This window comes from Penicillium cinerascens (assembly GCF_028974065.1).
Source record: "Penicillium cinerascens strain IBT 15544 chromosome Unknown contig_6_segment0_segment0, whole genome shotgun sequence".
Classification (NCBI taxonomy): Eukaryota; Fungi; Ascomycota; class Eurotiomycetes; order Eurotiales; family Aspergillaceae; genus Penicillium; species Penicillium cinerascens.
Window position 1 is genome coordinate 904,681 of NW_026695295.1, and position 16,819 is coordinate 921,499.

Below are 16,819 nucleotides of genomic sequence, written 5' to 3' on the forward strand. Positions count from 1 at the left end.
GGGGAAAGGAAGGCAGATCCAGCACGGGTAAATGTAAGCCTCGAATGAACCGAGGTCCAAACGGGACTAGTGTCGATTATTCATCAATGTTGCATCCCGACGATGGAAACCGTCTGGTTATCTGCCTAGCGCTTCTTCGTCCATAGAACTCGGGTTTTAATGTGGACGATACCCATAGGCTTTCGGGATTTTATAAACAAATGCCCAGTAGGATCGTGAGGGATTCCTTTGACCGGTACTGGACGTGCCATATCGTTCAGACCTCTTTTAACACGGAATATTTCCCATCCGATGGAAACTACCACCAGGGTAAACACTGGCAACAGCGCAAGGTCCTTGAGTTAAAAGTTGTTCAATCGCACATCAGACCTGATTGAAAGTATTTTTTCGAAGGACAGTTTTGAAGCTCGCAATCCGGATGAACATCTCAAGTGCTTCCAATTGCTGGTTGCCTTGAAAAAAACAATATCATCAGCCTCCAGGGATTGATCGTACGGTGGAACTATCGGGAGAGTGCACGGGGACGAGGACGGCCGCGCTGGGCTCGCAGCGACGAAGAGAAGTATCACAATCGCAAATCAATTGATCAGAAACTCGCCGATATCGAAAGTTACGTCAGAGAGATCAAGGCAACGGCAGCGCGTATCGAGTTTCTCATCACGCTTGTGACGAATGCACAAGATGCCATTTGGTCTAAGAAGTCCCTCAAAGAGGCAGAGAATATCACCATTTTCACATACGTCACTGCTTTCTTCCTGCCAACGGGACTTGTAGCCAGTCTATTCAGCATGAATGGGATCCCGGACCATTCTGTCATTGCCTATATGGTTGCCACAGCAGCAGTTGCCCTATTGATCACAGCATGTGTACTTTGGTGTTTTATTGGTCCATACGGTGGCTCTTGGGTGCAGGGCATCCTGAGATTGCTGCGAAACAGCAACAATTCCCAGAAAGTTTCGGATGAGTATAAAGAGGACATATACTCTAAAGGGAAGGGGGAGCAAGGGGGAGCGAGGTCAAGTGGGAGGCTTTCAATAGCTTTCGCAAACTTGGCATTTCTTGGCGCGAAATTGCCAAGGACCACTGCCAAGCACCCGCTTCGGCCTGGTCTTCCATACTTTTCCTACACAAATTACTGTTATTATATCCTGGTTATGTCACTATGTCAACGAGACAGGTAAAGAGTCTACACCCTATATGGGCGGTATCTACCTAGGAATAGGAAGGTGCTATATAATGTATGCTTAGGAGGCTCCATGTACATACGACCATAGGGTGTGGAGAACAGGGCTTCCCGTCCGCTCAGCCGTACTTAAGCCACACGCCGACAGGTTAGTAGTTGGGTGGGTGACCACCAGCGAATCCCTGCTGTTGTATGTTTTGTTTTTGGCTCCGCCATTTCGGGGGTCGCGGTCGTCAGACCCCATTATTCATATAAAGGGGAATAAGTAAATTTCACGGGGTACTTAGGGCTCTTAGTAATGAAGGCGGAGACTTTCTCCAACGTTGGCGGATGTCCCCGAGGTCGGCGTGTAGATCTGCCGAAGATCTATTGTACACAGTCTCCGCATCCACAGGGCAGCTATTGACAAATCATGAAGCGGACTGCGTACAGTCGGCAACTTTCGTGCAGCAATGGAATCCTCACAAACCTCCAATTATGGTCCGCCAGTGGCAGAACCCTTCGTCGCGGAAAGAAGTTGGCCCGATTTGACAAATTGGCACCTGGATTTAATATGTGGGGTTATAAAGTGTTTTTATCCATATCGTGTCCTGTTCGCTTTGCTCTAGATTTGGTCACCTTGATTCATCGTTATGGCTGCAGTCCCTACGTCGTCCGGTCCCGAGCTCCTTCACGATGCCGAAAAGCTCACTCCGAGTGATTCATCGCTGAGTGCGCAGAGAAAGCGGCACATTACTGGCTTCAAGGTTAGTTTGGTTGCCTTGGATCCGATATTAGAGAACGAAATTGCTGACTGCCTTAGTGGTTTATATTTTTGGTCAGCACCCTGACGGCCATCTTCGTCTACTCTCTGGACAATACAATTGTTGCCAATATTGCTCCGGTAAGCAAAAGCCCTACCTCTTCGTTTTACTATCCCCGTCGCCCCCGTCGTCCAAGAGAGAGAGACATACTGACTAGTCTTTTGTTTACTATTTAGAAAATTGTGAACGATTTCAACGCGGTCGAAGATTTGCCATGGCTGTCGGTGGGGTATGCGGTAGATGATAACAGTGACTAACTATCAGAAGGAAGTCGCCGGCTGACAAGCTCCGCTCTACATAGATTCATGATTGGAGGGATGGCAATGGTACTCCCATTTGGTAAGTTATATGCGCTTTTCGATGCCAAGTGGGTGTTCATTGCAACCACAGTCGTGTTCATGGCAGCCTCTGCACTCTGTGGCGGGGCGCCTAACATGGACGCCGAGATTATCGGGCGAGCCTTTGCTGGTGCGGGCGGCAATGGAATGTACTTCGGTTTGCTTGCTCTGATTTCCATGAACACTACCAGCCAGGAACGGCCGAAATACCTAAGCTTGAGGTAAGCCTATCCTTCCTGAGAGTTGCCAGATGGTACACTAACAATTAACCATAGCGGTTTGGTCTGGGGTCTCGGGACGGTTCTGGGTCCTGTTGTCGGCGGCGGCTTTGAGCTGTATATCTGGCGCTGGGCATTCTAAATCAACCTGCTGTTTGGTGCCATCTTACTGCCAACCTATCTGTTCGTCATCCCATCCAACGACCCGCTACCAGGGATGTCGCGACGGCGGAAACTGGTTAGTTTCGACTGGGTGGGCACCATACTCAGTGTCGGAGCATTCACCACTCTGGTCATGGCCATCAACTTCGGCGGGACCCTTTACCCATGGAGCAGCGGGCACACAATTGCCCTGTTTATTGTCTCTGGAGCCCTGTGGATTATCTTCGGCCTCCAGCAAGGGTTCGAAATAGCCACATCAATTGAGAGGCGCATTTTGCCGATCCACCTGTTTGCTCAGAAGGAGCCAGTCTTACTCTTTATTTCTTGTGCGGCAGTGGGGTCTGTGTCCTACATCAGTGTCTATTACATCCCTATTTATTTCCAGTTCACCCGAGGAGACAACGCGATCAGATCTGCCGTCCGACTACTCCCGTTTATATTCCTGCTAATCACTACCATTCCGACTAGCGGGGCCATGATGTCTCATATCGGCTACTACAAACCTTGGTACCTGGGCGGCAGCATAATTGCACTGATCCCGGCTGTTTTGATGAGTAAGTTGCGCACAGATTGGGCCTTTCCTGTGATTATGTGCTAAAGCCCAAACCAACAGCTACCATTGTTAATGTAGATACCCCATCAGGCGTGATATATGGTCTTGAAATCGTGCTCGGACTCGGAGCTGGCGCCTACACTCAAGCCGCGTTTGCAGTCATTCAGGCTGTTGTAGACCCGGCCGATGCTCCCAACGGGCTGACTCTTATGTTACTGGGTTCGTCACTTTGCTTCCCTACTAGATTTCCCCGTTAACGCAGACTACACAGCCCAACTAAGCGGCATGACGCTTGGTCTATCCATCAGCGGTGCCGTATTCGTCAACATCGCGTCGAACGACCTGTTCGCCCTGCTCCCAGAATACCCGCAATCCCAAGTCAGACAGATCTTATCAGGAACCAGCGGCCAGCTGCTATCGTCCCTGTCCGAGACGCTGCGCGATCAAGCACTTGCTATCATCGTGTCTGCATGGCATAATATGTAAGTGTCGTCGATTTTCATTCCGGAGGGATGAGATACTGATTTTTCGGGGAAAAGCTTCATCTGCGTGTGTGCGGCTGCTGCCGCAAGCTTGGTGTGCTCGGTCTTTATGGCGGTAAGTGGGATTTAATCCGAGTGTGAAAATTAATTTACTGAGTGTTATGTACAGCATGAACGGTGCAACGTCTCGGCCGCTGCCGGCGGTCCATAAGATGTCTGAATTCCCTCAGCGTCTTTTCTGGATAGGATTTTATTAGTCACGGTGAAGTATTTCTCATCACGCACTACACCAGAATTTCTGTGGTGAATTGAGTAATTTGGGATCTCTTTTGTCCTGAAAATGATATTAGAACCAAATAGATAGTTTCTCTAAGACCTTTCGAGAAAGCAGTCATTTAGTATGAAATCCCAATTATTGCACAATCAATATTGATGATCGGCATTTAACTCCTTTGAGACTTGAATCGCCTATATGTAGCCTCATTTTGGCAATGCTCAAGTACTACCAATCCCGAACCGCCCCATTGCCTGTACTCGCCACCGAATCATTCGCCCAGTACCGCCCAATAACCTGTCCGATATCACCAACCGCCGGTTGCAGCGGAATCCTCGCCCCTTCCTCTATTGAAATAGTGAGTGACGCATCCGCGAGAGAGAATAACCCCGCACTCACCAACAGAATTGGGCGGCTGACCTGCCTGCGCACCCAGCGGCGTGCTGACCCACCCAGGACAGCAGCAATTAATCAGCAGATGGGGATTTTGGCGGGCCAGAATCCGCGTTGCGGCGTTCAGAGCGGCCTTGCTTGTGAAGTAGGCTAAAGGGGGCCAGCCCAACGCAGTCGCAGTGTTCTGGTCTGCTGAGCCCTAGAGTTGGGTGGTTAATGGCAGACTGGAAAGAGAGTAAGAAAGAATCGAAGTAAAGTACGCTGTACTCGCCTACCAGAGCGTCCAGCTCGGTGAGGGTGAGATCGGGCTTCAAGAATTGCGCCTGCAAACGAGGATGGAAGTATTTGAGTTGGCCGGATTGGGAGGAGACGTTGATGGTGCGGCCGCTCTTGCACATGATTGGTAAGAAGGCTTGACAGACCTGGGGCGGTTAGTGGGTGTCGATGAGGAGGAGACGAGGGGGGATCCCATGGTCTACATTGAGGGTGCCGCGGTAGTTCACGTCGAGAGACTCTTGACGCTGTGCGGCGGTGACATTCTCCTGGAAATAGTAGAGCCCGGCATTGTTGATGAGAACGTCACAGCTTCTGTGTTCGTTGCTGACCATCGTGCTGAGGGCGGTGATACTGGCCTTGTCGGTGAGGGACAGCTGAACTGGGCGAATTTGCACGGCTGGGGGATTAGACAGGCCAGTCAAGTCGATAAAACCCCCGGCACGGGAGGCTGCGTACAGAATCAAGGGGCCTGGGAACTGCTGAGCCAGTGCAGCACAGATAGCACGCCCGATGCCACGGTTCTGAAAACATGGTGAGAGGAGAACTGCTACAAGAGGACGAGACCTACGCCGCCAGTGACTGGCTACTAAAGGGTTGTCCGTTTTAAGATAAGACAGCCAGTCAGAGATGTTTTCTGCAAAGGTTAATTTCGAGAAGGGGAGGAACGAAGTTAACATTACCACGCTGGTTAACTTATAAATATTCCCAGCTCCCGCCAGGCCACAAAACTCATTTATCATCTTTACAAACTCTTCTCCTATCAAGAATATACATAGTGTACGACATTGATCAAAAGCAAATACAAACATTCCTTCGCATGTTAATTTACTAGGCCGCTCACATACACTTAGTGTGATTGGATAATCACAGTCTGCCGTCGGGCCTGCTCCGGAGTAATCATTTCAACACTTAGAACCCATAATTGTGGAGGAAACCATTCGGCAACGCAAGCAACCTCTATGGAGGTAACGTGAAAGAGGGCGCAAAGACCCCGAGATCCCTGTTTCTTGAACCATGCGGATATGTGTTCGGCATCAAAGCGCACGACTTGTATCTTTTATTGGGTATGTCGTATTTCCGCCATGCGCCCCCTATGCATGACTCCGAATATTGCAGGAGAAGTCGCAAGAGCGGGGTAAAGTGATAAGGTGCACCTCAATGAGCTAGTAGGTCTTAGATGTGGCAAATGAAATCGCGGTAGAAAAACCTAATGGAATCCTAGAGAAATTGCTACGGATCCAGAATCCCTACCCTTCGCAATTACCCAGCAGATGGTACCTACAAATCGTAAGTGAAGGCCTTAGGCAAACGTCAAATCTTGATATTGCTGGCAATCCGAACACTTTTCATATTCTCAATCCCTATTTTCAATCTCCGTAAGGCCTCAAGCGAACAAAGAAGTGGCAAAGACCATATGCTAATTCATAGCACAGGGATATCGTTTGATCATCAACATGCCAGACCATCCTGGGCCAGGAAAAGGTGAAGAGGCAACTGTTGGCCTTAAGTCCAATTTGAAAACATTGCAGCAGCTCACTTCTTCGGCGGAAGCTGCCAAGAAACACCGGGATGACTCTAAGCATGAAAGAGCTGAGCGGAAGTTAAATGAAGCTATTGAGGCAATGGCCAAACATGAAGGCGGGTCGAAAGAAGGGAGGAGAAATTAGGATGAAGTCGCAAAGGTGACAATACTTTGAACTTTTAGGCAATTTCTGTACTTTCTCTTTCAATCTGCCTCGTTGAGAACTTCAAAGGCCGCCCTCAAGCGAGTATCGTACTCAATTCTATCGCGCTGCTTCGCCGCCCCGACCATCACGAAATCCTGAGACCAGTACCATGGCATTGTCTCTTGGAAGGCATCTTGATGATCTGAACAATATTGAATGAAGCGTGGCTGAATTTGCTTGTAGAAAACCGAAAAAAGACCGGTTGGGCTCGCAAGTGCAAGAGAGAACCAGAAAGCTCCAGATCGCCAGCTCCGGTCCATTATCTCGGGAAGATTTGCTTTGTCGGAAGTCATGTCCCACAACTTTTCTTCCTTTTTCATGATTTCAAGAAACTCGGACCTGACTGTATCATACTCGACTGCGTCGTCAGCAATCTCATCGACAGCTTTGTTTGTAAGCCAGGTAGGCGTGCGAATCATTTCGATTGGACGAGAACAAGCCCACTCAAGGTCAACCAACGAAGTGATATGCCAATTGTCATCAACAAAGATATTGCTCTGATGAAGATCGGTGAAAGTGAAAGCGAAAGGGCCGCGGCAGAGTTCTTTCGTGAAGAACGATGGGAATGTGGCTTGCATCGCAGTCAAAGCCGATGCTTGATAAATGTAGTCACTCATATCGTTTATTGCATTGGCCTGATTTCTGAGTCGACTATTGTGGAGTCCCAGAAGGTCCACGATGTATGAATCAGCGGCCGCATACGTGTGGTGTCGTAGCATATTCGTCGGGATGTGATCATTTTCTAGGTCTTGAATTTCAAGTGAAAGGGGACGGTTTGTCAATTGAAGATACCCGTCATTGTCGATAATGAAAGAGCCAATCGATGGAAGAGGTATACGCGCCATACTCAACAGTACTCGAGAGAGATCGCGAAAAAGTGTGCGGCGGTAGCGAGGATCTTGGTGTCTTTCCAGCCAGGTTGACGAAAGCATTTGCCCTCTCTTACTCTCGATGTACTCGACAAGTAAGTAGCCTGAAGCAAATATATTCCCTTCGTATCTCGACACTCGCGAATCGAAAACATATGACGAAGGTAGAGGACGCCCCAAGCACGAAAGAAGCATACGGCGGAAATATTGGAAAATACGGCTTAAAAAAGGGAGGTTGTCAATATGTGACAGCTAAGAAAATATATCAGTATAGCCTCCATTGATTACAGGGAGAATAAAGACAATACCGTCTCCCCATCAGAAGTAGCAAAGCCGTATAGGCGAGGAATGGGAATATCAGGGCAATTCGCTTGAAGCCAAGCATACGTTCCCGCTTCGCATCGTATCTTTTCATCGGAGTTCCCTGGACAATATTCCTCGCCTAGCCGGTATGGAAGAGGTAATCGAAGGAGAACTCGAGTTCCAGGCTGTTTTCTGGTTTCCCAGTCCTTAATAGAAACTGGAACACAGACGTTGAAACTTCCATGAAGCCAATCTTCGACATCGGCCACTTGGCATAAGACAGTCGACGGAAGGCCCAGATGATGAGTTATAACATGCTTAATCCAATCCCGGTTGTTAGATAAGCTGGCAAAAAAATCTTGCTGTCGATTGTAATACTCGAGTCGACGTAAAATGTTGACCTCTTCTTTTCTAGCCTTGGAGTAGGTGATCTCATCTCTCAAAAGTGGGAGTGTCTTGGGCATTGTGCAGATGATTACTCCCTTGACGCGCATGAATCAATACACAACCCCTTTAAAGTGCCACAGTAAATGGCAGTGGCTAGACATACCGCCCAGCTCACCGCCTATCGCCCAAGCCCGTTGGCGCTTCGCGCTAGCCCGCGAAGTAACATGTCAACTATGCTTGAAGCTCTTTTTGACCATTTGATGGAGAAGCAAACTCTATATCAACACGAGATGGCTCCCTTTCTCTGAGATGAACTCGGAAACCATGTGACGATTCAAAGCATCAGCAGGGCGCTTGCTTCAGTGGGGTGAACTAAGAAAGTAGTTCGACAAATTGCAAAGAAACGGATTGCAGATCTACGGGGCTCAGGACCCTCGGCTAGTCCTCCTAGCTCGAAGGGTATGCGATGAGGATACTTTACCATAGTAATACTAAGAAAGTCGGCGGTGGAGCGAAAGTGGAACTGAGTGAGGATTCAGCCCTGTCTATTGCGGGATTGGACGCATCATAGCACGGGCCGCTCGGCAGTAACACAGATAATTAGATCTAGCTGAGCGGTCTGTGGGGTCTTCACACTGACCTATAGGATTCTCACCTACTTTCCACCCTGCTATACTCCATACACGCAATAACATATCTAAGAAGAGTCATCCCCGAGCAGCTTCAATAGTCCCATAGCCGCATGCTTCCCCAAACCGTCAAGGTTACCTATTCCCATCATCTCAAGCACGGTAATGTCAAAACTGAACGCCTGTTTCCACCAAGTACGCATTTCCACCCCCACTAACGAGTCCATACCGAGCTGAGAAAGCGGGAGAGAGGTGTTCAAATCCTCGCCCGTCTTGAGCAAAAAGCTAAAAAGCTTGTTCCCGATTTCTCTCGCTAGAAAAGCCGCTGTATCGTCGGTTCCGAGGATATTAGGGTCGGTTTTGGCCTTCGCAAGGAAGGATTGAAGACTGCCCTGGTCAGAGCGGGCCTCGTTCACAGTCGGCTTGATGACGGAGTTATGATAGACAGCCATTCGTCGATCTTTTCTCCAGAACGCCCGGCATTCCGGACTGCTCAACGGGATGACCGTTCCTAGACCGAGGATGAGCGTTTTTTTATCAACGAAACCCGTTGTTCCCCATATGCCATCGGCTTTTGCGTTGTCCATCGAGGAAAATGAAATTGTGGCAATAACTGCATCCAACAACTCCGATTCCGTGATTACATGCGCGCTCGCCAACTTCATTCTCTTCAGCAGGGGTTCGTCCTGCGAAACATATCCGATATCCTGGACAGCTCCGATATCAAGGGCAGAGACGGCAAGGCCGAGACTGGTCCGATACTGGACAAAGGCGTCGAGGAAGGTGTTTGCACCGGCATAATTGGCCTGACCGGCTTGCCCAGTAACTCCAAACATGGAAGAGAAAAGCACAAAGAAGTCGAGGGCCACCCCTGCTGCCTCTGTCGCATTGTGAAGGTGCCACGTTCCTTGGACTTTCGGCTCAACAGCTGCTTTCCATTCGTCTAAGCTCATTTTCGAAAAAGCTTGGTCCCGAAGCACCATCGAACATTGCACGATGCCTTTCAGGTTGGGTGCTTGTTTGATGGCCCGCGTCACATCAGCCTCGCTAGTAACACTGCCTTTGATGAGTTGAACTTCACATCCCAAGCTCTCCAGCTCTCGGACAAAGTCTTTGTCGTCCGGACCTAGTCCGACATTCCGTGATAGGTAGACGAGACGGCGAGCGTTGTGCTCTACAAGGCGTCGCGACACTGCTCGTCCTAGGCCACCAAGCCCTCCAACGAGTAAGTAGGATGCTGTGGAGTCTAATTCTACTCTCATCGCCATTTTCACAGAGGCCGTGTCGATTTTGGCGCTCCCTTCAACGTTTCGCACGGAGATGACAAGTTTGCCAATATGTGTGCCTTGTTGCATTTGTCTAAACGCACCCTCAACTAAACTGGCATCAAAAGTCGCGATAGGTCTAATCGGCGTGATGTGACCAGCCTGGAAATATTCCAGGATAGATAGGAGAAGTCTATTTCATTATATCTTGTCAGATTATGGGCTTTCTTCTGCAGGGGATTTCTCGACTTACCGCTTGCATGTAGATGGTCGCTTGGCCATGAGCTGGTCCAAATAGACGCAAGAATAGGTTCGGCCGCCAAGAAAGACGTCCATATCAAGCTGACCAGCGCCTAGCATATCGCGTTTTCCGATGTCAACCATCTTGCCAAATTCGGCGATGCATCTCCAGGTCGCATGCAAAAGCTCCCCAGAAAGGGAATTCAGAGCCAAGTCTACTCCCTGGTTCTGCGTTTCGCGCATGACTCCCTCCTCAAAGCTCGCATCTCGGGAGTTAAATATCCGGTTTATAGGCAGGCCAAATGTCTCCCTCAAATATCTCACCTTCTCGTCACTACCGACGGTGGCATATATTTTAGCTCCCACCATCCGCGCAAGCTGGATAGCAGCGAGTCCCACACCACCACATGCACTGTGGATAAGAATCGACTGCAACGGTTGTATTGACCATCAGCCTGGCTCATATGACATTGGTAATATGAAATTTGGCTTACCTGTCCTTCCTGCAAGCCGCCAATATCGAACATCGAGTATATTGCGGTAGCGAACACGGCCGGCAATGTTGCTGCATCTTCGAAGGTTAAGAGTGAAGGAATCTTCGCACATAGCCGCTCGGAGGTAATATTATGAGTCGAGAAAGAACCATCTCCCAGAAGCATGACCCGGTCACCGGGGGTTAACCTCTTCACTTCAGGGCCAACATGGCGAACAATCCCGCTTGCTTCGAATCCAAGGCCTTCTTCCGAGAACGGAACGACTGCCAACCCGCCCAAGACATCCTAACCGAAGAAAACTTAGCTTTGTAGACATGAAACATGCAGGAGAGGGACAGTTCTTACTTTGAAGTTCAAGCCGACAGCATAGATATCAACATCGACTTCGTCACCGATCAGTTGCCTTCCTTTCCGAGAACTCCACTTCAGAGAAGTCAGATGGCCGGGCTTTTCCATGTCAAGAAATAACCGGTCTTCTGGACTGGTCACCGAGAAGAGCTCCTCCTTTAGCGAGAAAGGGTAAATTCTTCCTACACACACGGTACCGTCCACAATAGCATACTCATAGTCGGGCTTAAGGGATTCATCCTCCTCTCTTGCCTGGAATTTGGCGAAAACGTCGACTATTTTGTCAAGTGATGAAAGAATATCATCCACTTCACACGTAGCGAATTCCAACAACATCTCCGTGCGAATCGAGCGGGCAGCACCAATGACCTGGGCAAAGCTGGGATCGGGACATTGCACTTGAGACAGGTGAGTGACCCATAGCAGACTTGACTGACCAAGGTTATCCAAAAGATGCTGAAAAGCTTGAAACCTAGGCTCATCAATACCTTCAAAGAAAGGACGACTACAATCGAGTAGGGAGATTATGTCCTGAGATTTTGGAAGCTCGTCCCCGAGCCGAAATACCTGGACCCCATATCCCCTGCCTTTGAGCTGGTGAGAAAGACAGTCTGCGTGGCTGTCATCAGTGGCTTCACACAGCAGACTAACTGTCTTCTTCTGATATGTCAAAACGTTATCGACCTCCGGTTTTGCAACCATGATAGCATTCAAATGATACGGCTCTTCGCCATCGAGGACAACTGCATCTAAGCTTGCAAAGCCGGCGCGTTTCAGCTCCAACTCCCAGCAGGCCGGTGATACATACGGCTCGTCGGGTCTTCCATCCGGCCCACCAAGCCACCAGCCCGGTAGAGTGCCCAAGATAAAGTTGGGCCACTTAGAGGGGGAATTAAGTTCATGAAGAAGCAATCGGCCAGTCGGGTTGAGTAGTTTGCGGACATTCTTTAGGGTTTCGCCGATATACTTTGTCGCATGAATAACATTGGTGGCAAGAATCAAATCGTACTTCTCACCGTCGAAACCCTGCTCGGCGGGGTCTGCACTGATATCAAGCACGCGATACTCGATATTCTGTTCGTCTTTGAAACGTTTCTTGGCAGCCACGAAGAAACCAGATGAGATATCGGTAAATGTATACTTTGAGTACAGAGGCGGTCCCCCGGAAGTAGAAGAGCCCGATGAGGTCAAAAGCTTGAGCACGCTGGCCGTCGTCGCGCCTGTGCCTGCTCCAATCTCCAGGATACGAAGGTTGGGCTTGCTATGGGCCAGGTGTCGCATGAACTGGGATCGGTCGCAGGCGTCGATGACGACGTATAGTTTATAAAGCGTGTCATCAGCTATAAGGATATCTAGTGCCTCAATTTCACCTGAGAATAATGCTGAGATGTCGGTGGCCACTTTCTGGAGGGCGAGAGCACAGTCAATGACTGGCGTCTCTGACAGGTTTTGCACAAGGCTTTGAATCCCATCCATGATGAAAACATCATCAACTGCTGTGAAGGATGACAATTTTTCGTCAAGGCTCATAGCTTCCACCTGTAGGTTAATCCAGTCGCGGTACATGGACATATGAGACAACGAAGTGTGAGCCTCCTTGATGCGTCGATTGGCGTATACCATGCATAGTCGAGCCAGCACATCCAAGGATGGTGTGTACACATGACGAGGAAACGATGGCTTGATCAGAGTTGCTGCATTTAAGAAGTCGATGTGTGGCCCCCATGTAACTCGTGCTGTAGTTTGAAGGCCATTAATTCCTCCTACCTCAGCGGCCTCTTCTAGAGGCGAGAGTTTCAAGCCTTCCATGTGCATGACAATTTTGCCGTCCGCAATACATTGTTGCACTTGACCAACCACGTCGCCATTGCCTTTTACAAATGCTGCCGAGGCCATCACCTGCATGTCGTCGACACTGGCGAGGCATTGACATATAATCACCCGCTCAATCTTAGTAGGAACTCGTCTGTAATCCTTTGCTTGCACACTCCCTCTTAGGCCGGCAAGAGAAGCTGACTGAATACATGCGTCAATGACTGTGGGGTGTAGATGGTAATACTGTTCGTCTCCAGCCTTGTCACCAGACACTTTCGCTCTCGCGAAAGATTGTATGGTACCCGTTTGAATGTCAGTAAGCTGCTGGAAGAGAGGACCAAATAGCAAGCCAGCGCGACCCAAGATGTCGTAGTACTTTTTTGCTTTCAATTTTCGCGGCAGAGAAGTCTTCAATGCTGCATTTTGGGTCTGACTCTTCTCAGCCACAGTACCGGAAACTTGGCCTGTGCAGTGCTTTGTCCACATATTGCCATTGTATGAGGCTATGGTGAAATTCCACCACTGGCTACCAAGAGAATCGGTCAGACGATGGGGGCGAAATGTTGTAACCACTTCAGTGGGTGTTGCATCGCTCAGGACCAGGGCTGAGCTGAGCACAACGCGTCGTAAAGTATAGCTACCTTGAGATTCACTGACTTGTTTGACCGCTTCGCCGACAATAGCTATGTAGCCCGCACACGGAAAAATGATGTTGTCCTCGATTTTGTGGTCTCGAAGCCAGCCGGCGTCATCAACTCGAAGGATATTTCGCCAGCTAGGCTCAAGGCTGGTACTTTCGAGCTGGCGTTCACCCAGAAGAGGATGACTAGGATACTTGCGACATCTCCATTCACGTGAAATTCTTGATTCGCGCCAGTAGTCAACGCTGTGGTCCCAGGGGTACTGTGGCAGGCCTGGGAGACAAGATCCAGTTGGGTAGAGTGCGTTCAAGTTGACCGGCACGTTCAGCTCGAAAAGCTTTCCAATAGCAGTCAGGAACGTTTCCACACAATTTTCACCGCGGGACATGGCCGCTATATACGGTGCTCGGTTTGAAAGATCCCCCGTAGACTGGATTTGTCTCACGGGTCCTGCGAGAGCAGGGTGTGGCCCGACCTCCAAGAAGGCAACGTTCTCAACATGTTCAAGTAGATCGGAGACAGCTGCACGGAAAAGCACGGTGGATTCTAGGTTCCTTTGCCAGTATGTCGCATCAAGAGAAAAATTTTGTGCCTGTTTGCCAGTGACACTGGAGAAGAAAGGTTTCACCGGCGGCTTCCCTACCAAATCCCTGCTGATGAGGGAATAATAGTCGTTACCAATCTCGCGCATGTGATACGAGTGATAGGCCTTGTCGACTTTAAGTAGCCTTGCTGTCACCGTTGGATGCTCATTTCTAATCCGCTCGACAGTTGTTTGGACTTCACTTGCGTCTCCAGAGATAGTGACGCTCTTGGGCGAATTTTCGCAGGCGACAACAACTTTGGGAGGAGCTATGAAGCTGCTGACTTCATCCCAACCAAGCCCTATCACGGCCATGGCGCCGGGTCTTTTTTGCCTCTGTGCAGCCTGGCCTCGCAGCCAGGCTGCAATGATGGCTTCTCTCCCTGTTAAAGCTCCAGCAGCGTAGGCGGCACCAATCTCGCCGCTACTGTGCCCCACCACTGCAGTGGGGGTTACTCCCACAGCGGCGAAGAGGTCCACCAAAGCAATCTGAACAGCAGTACACAATGGTTGAGAGAGTTCGGCTGCTTGAACCCGTGAAGTCATAGCAGGTTTGAGGAGCTCTTCTTCCAATGTCCACTCGGGAGCATCAGGTGCAGCTTTCAGATAATTGTCAAGAGTCCTGATGGTGTTTTGGAAACCGAAGTCTGGGCGAAGGAGGAACTCCCGCCCCATACGTGCCCATTGAGCACCTTGCCCGGTGAAGACCATGGCAAGACTCGGGGATGGATTTGGCACCTTCCTGCCTGGTGATGGGGTGCCGTCTTGATCTCTACCAGCCACCAGGAAAGCCCGATGGGGAAGATGCTCCCTTCGGTTTGCAAGAGTGTAGGCAAGGTCTCGAAGCTGATCCTGGTGTTGAGGGACCCAATCTTGGAAATTATTGGCCATCTTTTGCAAAGATGCTGTGGAGCTGGCAGAGAGAAGCAACAATTGTGGACCGGCGAGTAAAGCATCTGGTGTAGGGTCAGGGATTTGGAAACTCCGAGCAGAATCTAGAATGACGTGCGCATTGGATCCTCCAGCTCCAAATGAGTTGATACTGACACGCTCCCATCGTGATTCGGGCCAAGGCGTCGGCTCCACAGGCACAGTCAACTTGCCCTCTGCAAAAGGAATCTTCGGGTTAGGAGCCGAGAACTTGATATTGGGTGGGATGGTACGGTTCTCAAGAGCTAGTACTCCCTTGATCAAAGATGTGAGACCTGACGCGCCTTCCGAATGGCCCAAGTTTGGCTTTACTGATCCAATAAATACACCGGAGTCCCCAAAGACCCTCGCCACGGCATTTGTTTCAACCGGGTCTCCCGTTGGGGTGCCGGTCCCGTGGCACTCTATGAAGGCAGTTTTGGAGAAATCCGCGATGCCAGCCGCCTCATATGCTTTCCTGATCAATGCCTCCTGACTCTCGGTACTGGGATGCGAGATGCCTGGCGTTCTCCCGTCGCTGTTGGACATGACTGACCTAATCACAGCACGGATTGGATTCCCGTCTCGAAGGGCAGCATCTAGTGGTTTGACGAACACAGCCGTGATGGCTTCACCTCTCGCGTACCCGTTTGCGTCAGAAGAGAAGGTTTTGCAGGAACCATCGGGAGACAGAACACCTTTTTCTGTCATGAATGCCGTCACTCCCGGTGCAAATATCAGGTTGGAACCACCGATTACGGCTGCCTTGCAATCACCTCGTTGAATTGCCAGACAAGCTTCATTAAGACCAACTAGCGCTGACGAACAAGCGGTGCGGATAGTCATACTGTGTTGATTTAGCTCCCAGCTCAAAAGAAGAAAACAAATTCGTGATGTCAATAAATACCTCGGCCCGCGTAGGTCCATTTCGTAGGAGATCCGATTCGATAGCATAAAGTCGCTATAGCCATCCACCCTGTTCACCCCATTTTGCTGAGGGTCTTTATTTTGTAACTCTAGCCAGTCCTCACCGTAGCATCCCATGTAGCATCCAATAGGCTGGGCCTTGAAATTGAGTTCGCCAGCATCGTCGAAGCACTCTCTCACAACTTCCAACATCTGCCGCTGCTGGGGATCAGCAGCTTCAAGCTCGGCGCGACTGAGCGAAAAGCGTGACGCATCCAGCGCGCCAAGCTTAACACTCTCATCAAGGAAATAACCGTACTCTGCCACAATTGTGCCGGGCCGCTTTGATAGAGAGTGGTATGCCGATATATTGTACCGTGACTCTGGTACGCGGCTCCGGGCATCACCCTTGGCCATCAAGAAGTCCCATAGGTGCTGTGGACTCCCTAATCCGCCAGGAAGACGAAGGGACATGCCACATATCGCGATGGGAGGGATTCCTCCTGAGGTGGTAGCGGTACCATTGGTCTGAACCCGTTGCCCATTGGGTGGACCAGCAAGGCCGTCTTCTCGGGAAGGCATTTTGATATATGAATGAATGATAAAGATTGTGATTTAGCAGATTCACTTTCAATGTTGGATTTCTAACGACGAGATCAAAGGAGGATGCCCGCAGATTCTAGTCAAGACTGCTGAAAGTGGCTTATCTAGTTGCATATCGCCACGTAAGCCTTGGGGGCGAAAGTGCTTGGCGCCCCCCGGACTAAACAAGCATTCATATTAATATATTTACAACTTCCATTTCACTAGCTTGATCATATGTTCCGGCCTCCTGGAGGCGTGGAGAAGGCAGGATTCCCCTTTCCCTTGCCCCACTGGAAGGAACCCCCAAATGGTGTAATCTGTCAAATAATGGCAATAATTGGCTGTGACTACAGGGGTCTCAATCCATGTACCAATTAGACCATATTACTGGTAGATCAGGCCGCAACACCCTGTACTCCATAGATAAATTATAGAT

The 16,819-nt window shown here is 49.8% G+C and overlaps 6 protein-coding genes across 6 annotated transcripts; 3 read left to right on the forward strand and 3 right to left on the reverse strand.

The window, feature by feature from the left end:
* Window positions 1-1,815: 1,815 nt before the first annotated feature.
* On the forward strand, window positions 1,816-2,684 carry N7498_006335 (Major facilitator superfamily domain general substrate transporter; the record flags this gene model as incomplete). Its single annotated transcript, XM_058453397.1, has 5 exons — window positions 1,816-1,929; window positions 1,986-2,066; window positions 2,163-2,215; window positions 2,288-2,545; window positions 2,600-2,684. The coding sequence occupies 5 exons, from the start codon at window positions 1,816-1,818 to the stop codon at window positions 2,682-2,684; spliced, it is 591 nt and encodes a 196-aa protein (XP_058307588.1).
* A 75-nt stretch (window positions 2,685-2,759) lies between these two features.
* N7498_006336 (uncharacterized protein) lies at window positions 2,760-3,950 on the forward strand (the record flags this gene model as incomplete). The annotated part of the gene is made up of 5 exons (XM_058453398.1): window positions 2,760-3,258; window positions 3,318-3,476; window positions 3,529-3,739; window positions 3,797-3,854; window positions 3,909-3,950. The coding sequence occupies 5 exons, from the start codon at window positions 2,760-2,762 to the stop codon at window positions 3,948-3,950; spliced, it is 969 nt and encodes a 322-aa protein (XP_058307589.1).
* A 291-nt stretch (window positions 3,951-4,241) lies between these two features.
* N7498_006337 (uncharacterized protein) lies at window positions 4,242-5,359 on the reverse strand (the record flags this gene model as incomplete). Its single annotated transcript, XM_058453399.1, has 4 exons — window positions 4,242-4,360; window positions 4,413-4,605; window positions 4,667-4,828; window positions 4,886-5,359. The coding sequence occupies 4 exons, from the start codon at window positions 5,357-5,359 to the stop codon at window positions 4,242-4,244; spliced, it is 948 nt and encodes a 315-aa protein (XP_058307590.1).
* A 777-nt stretch (window positions 5,360-6,136) lies between these two features.
* Window positions 6,137-6,349, forward strand: N7498_006338 (uncharacterized protein; the record flags this gene model as incomplete). The annotated part of the gene is made up of 1 exon (XM_058453400.1): window positions 6,137-6,349. The coding sequence occupies one exon, from the start codon at window positions 6,137-6,139 to the stop codon at window positions 6,347-6,349; it is 213 nt and encodes a 70-aa protein (XP_058307591.1).
* A 59-nt stretch (window positions 6,350-6,408) lies between these two features.
* N7498_006339 (uncharacterized protein) lies at window positions 6,409-7,341 on the reverse strand (the record flags this gene model as incomplete). Its single annotated transcript, XM_058453401.1, has 1 exon — window positions 6,409-7,341. One exon carries the CDS (start codon window positions 7,339-7,341, stop codon window positions 6,409-6,411), a length of 933 nt encoding a protein of 310 aa, XP_058307592.1.
* A 1,324-nt stretch (window positions 7,342-8,665) lies between these two features.
* On the reverse strand, window positions 8,666-16,380 carry N7498_006340 (reducing polyketide synthase sphB; the record flags this gene model as incomplete). Its single annotated transcript, XM_058453402.1, has 5 exons — window positions 8,666-10,055; window positions 10,116-10,531; window positions 10,597-10,881; window positions 10,942-15,739; window positions 15,800-16,380. The coding sequence occupies 5 exons, from the start codon at window positions 16,378-16,380 to the stop codon at window positions 8,666-8,668; spliced, it is 7,470 nt and encodes a 2,489-aa protein (XP_058307593.1).
* Window positions 16,381-16,819: the final 439 nt, after the last annotated feature.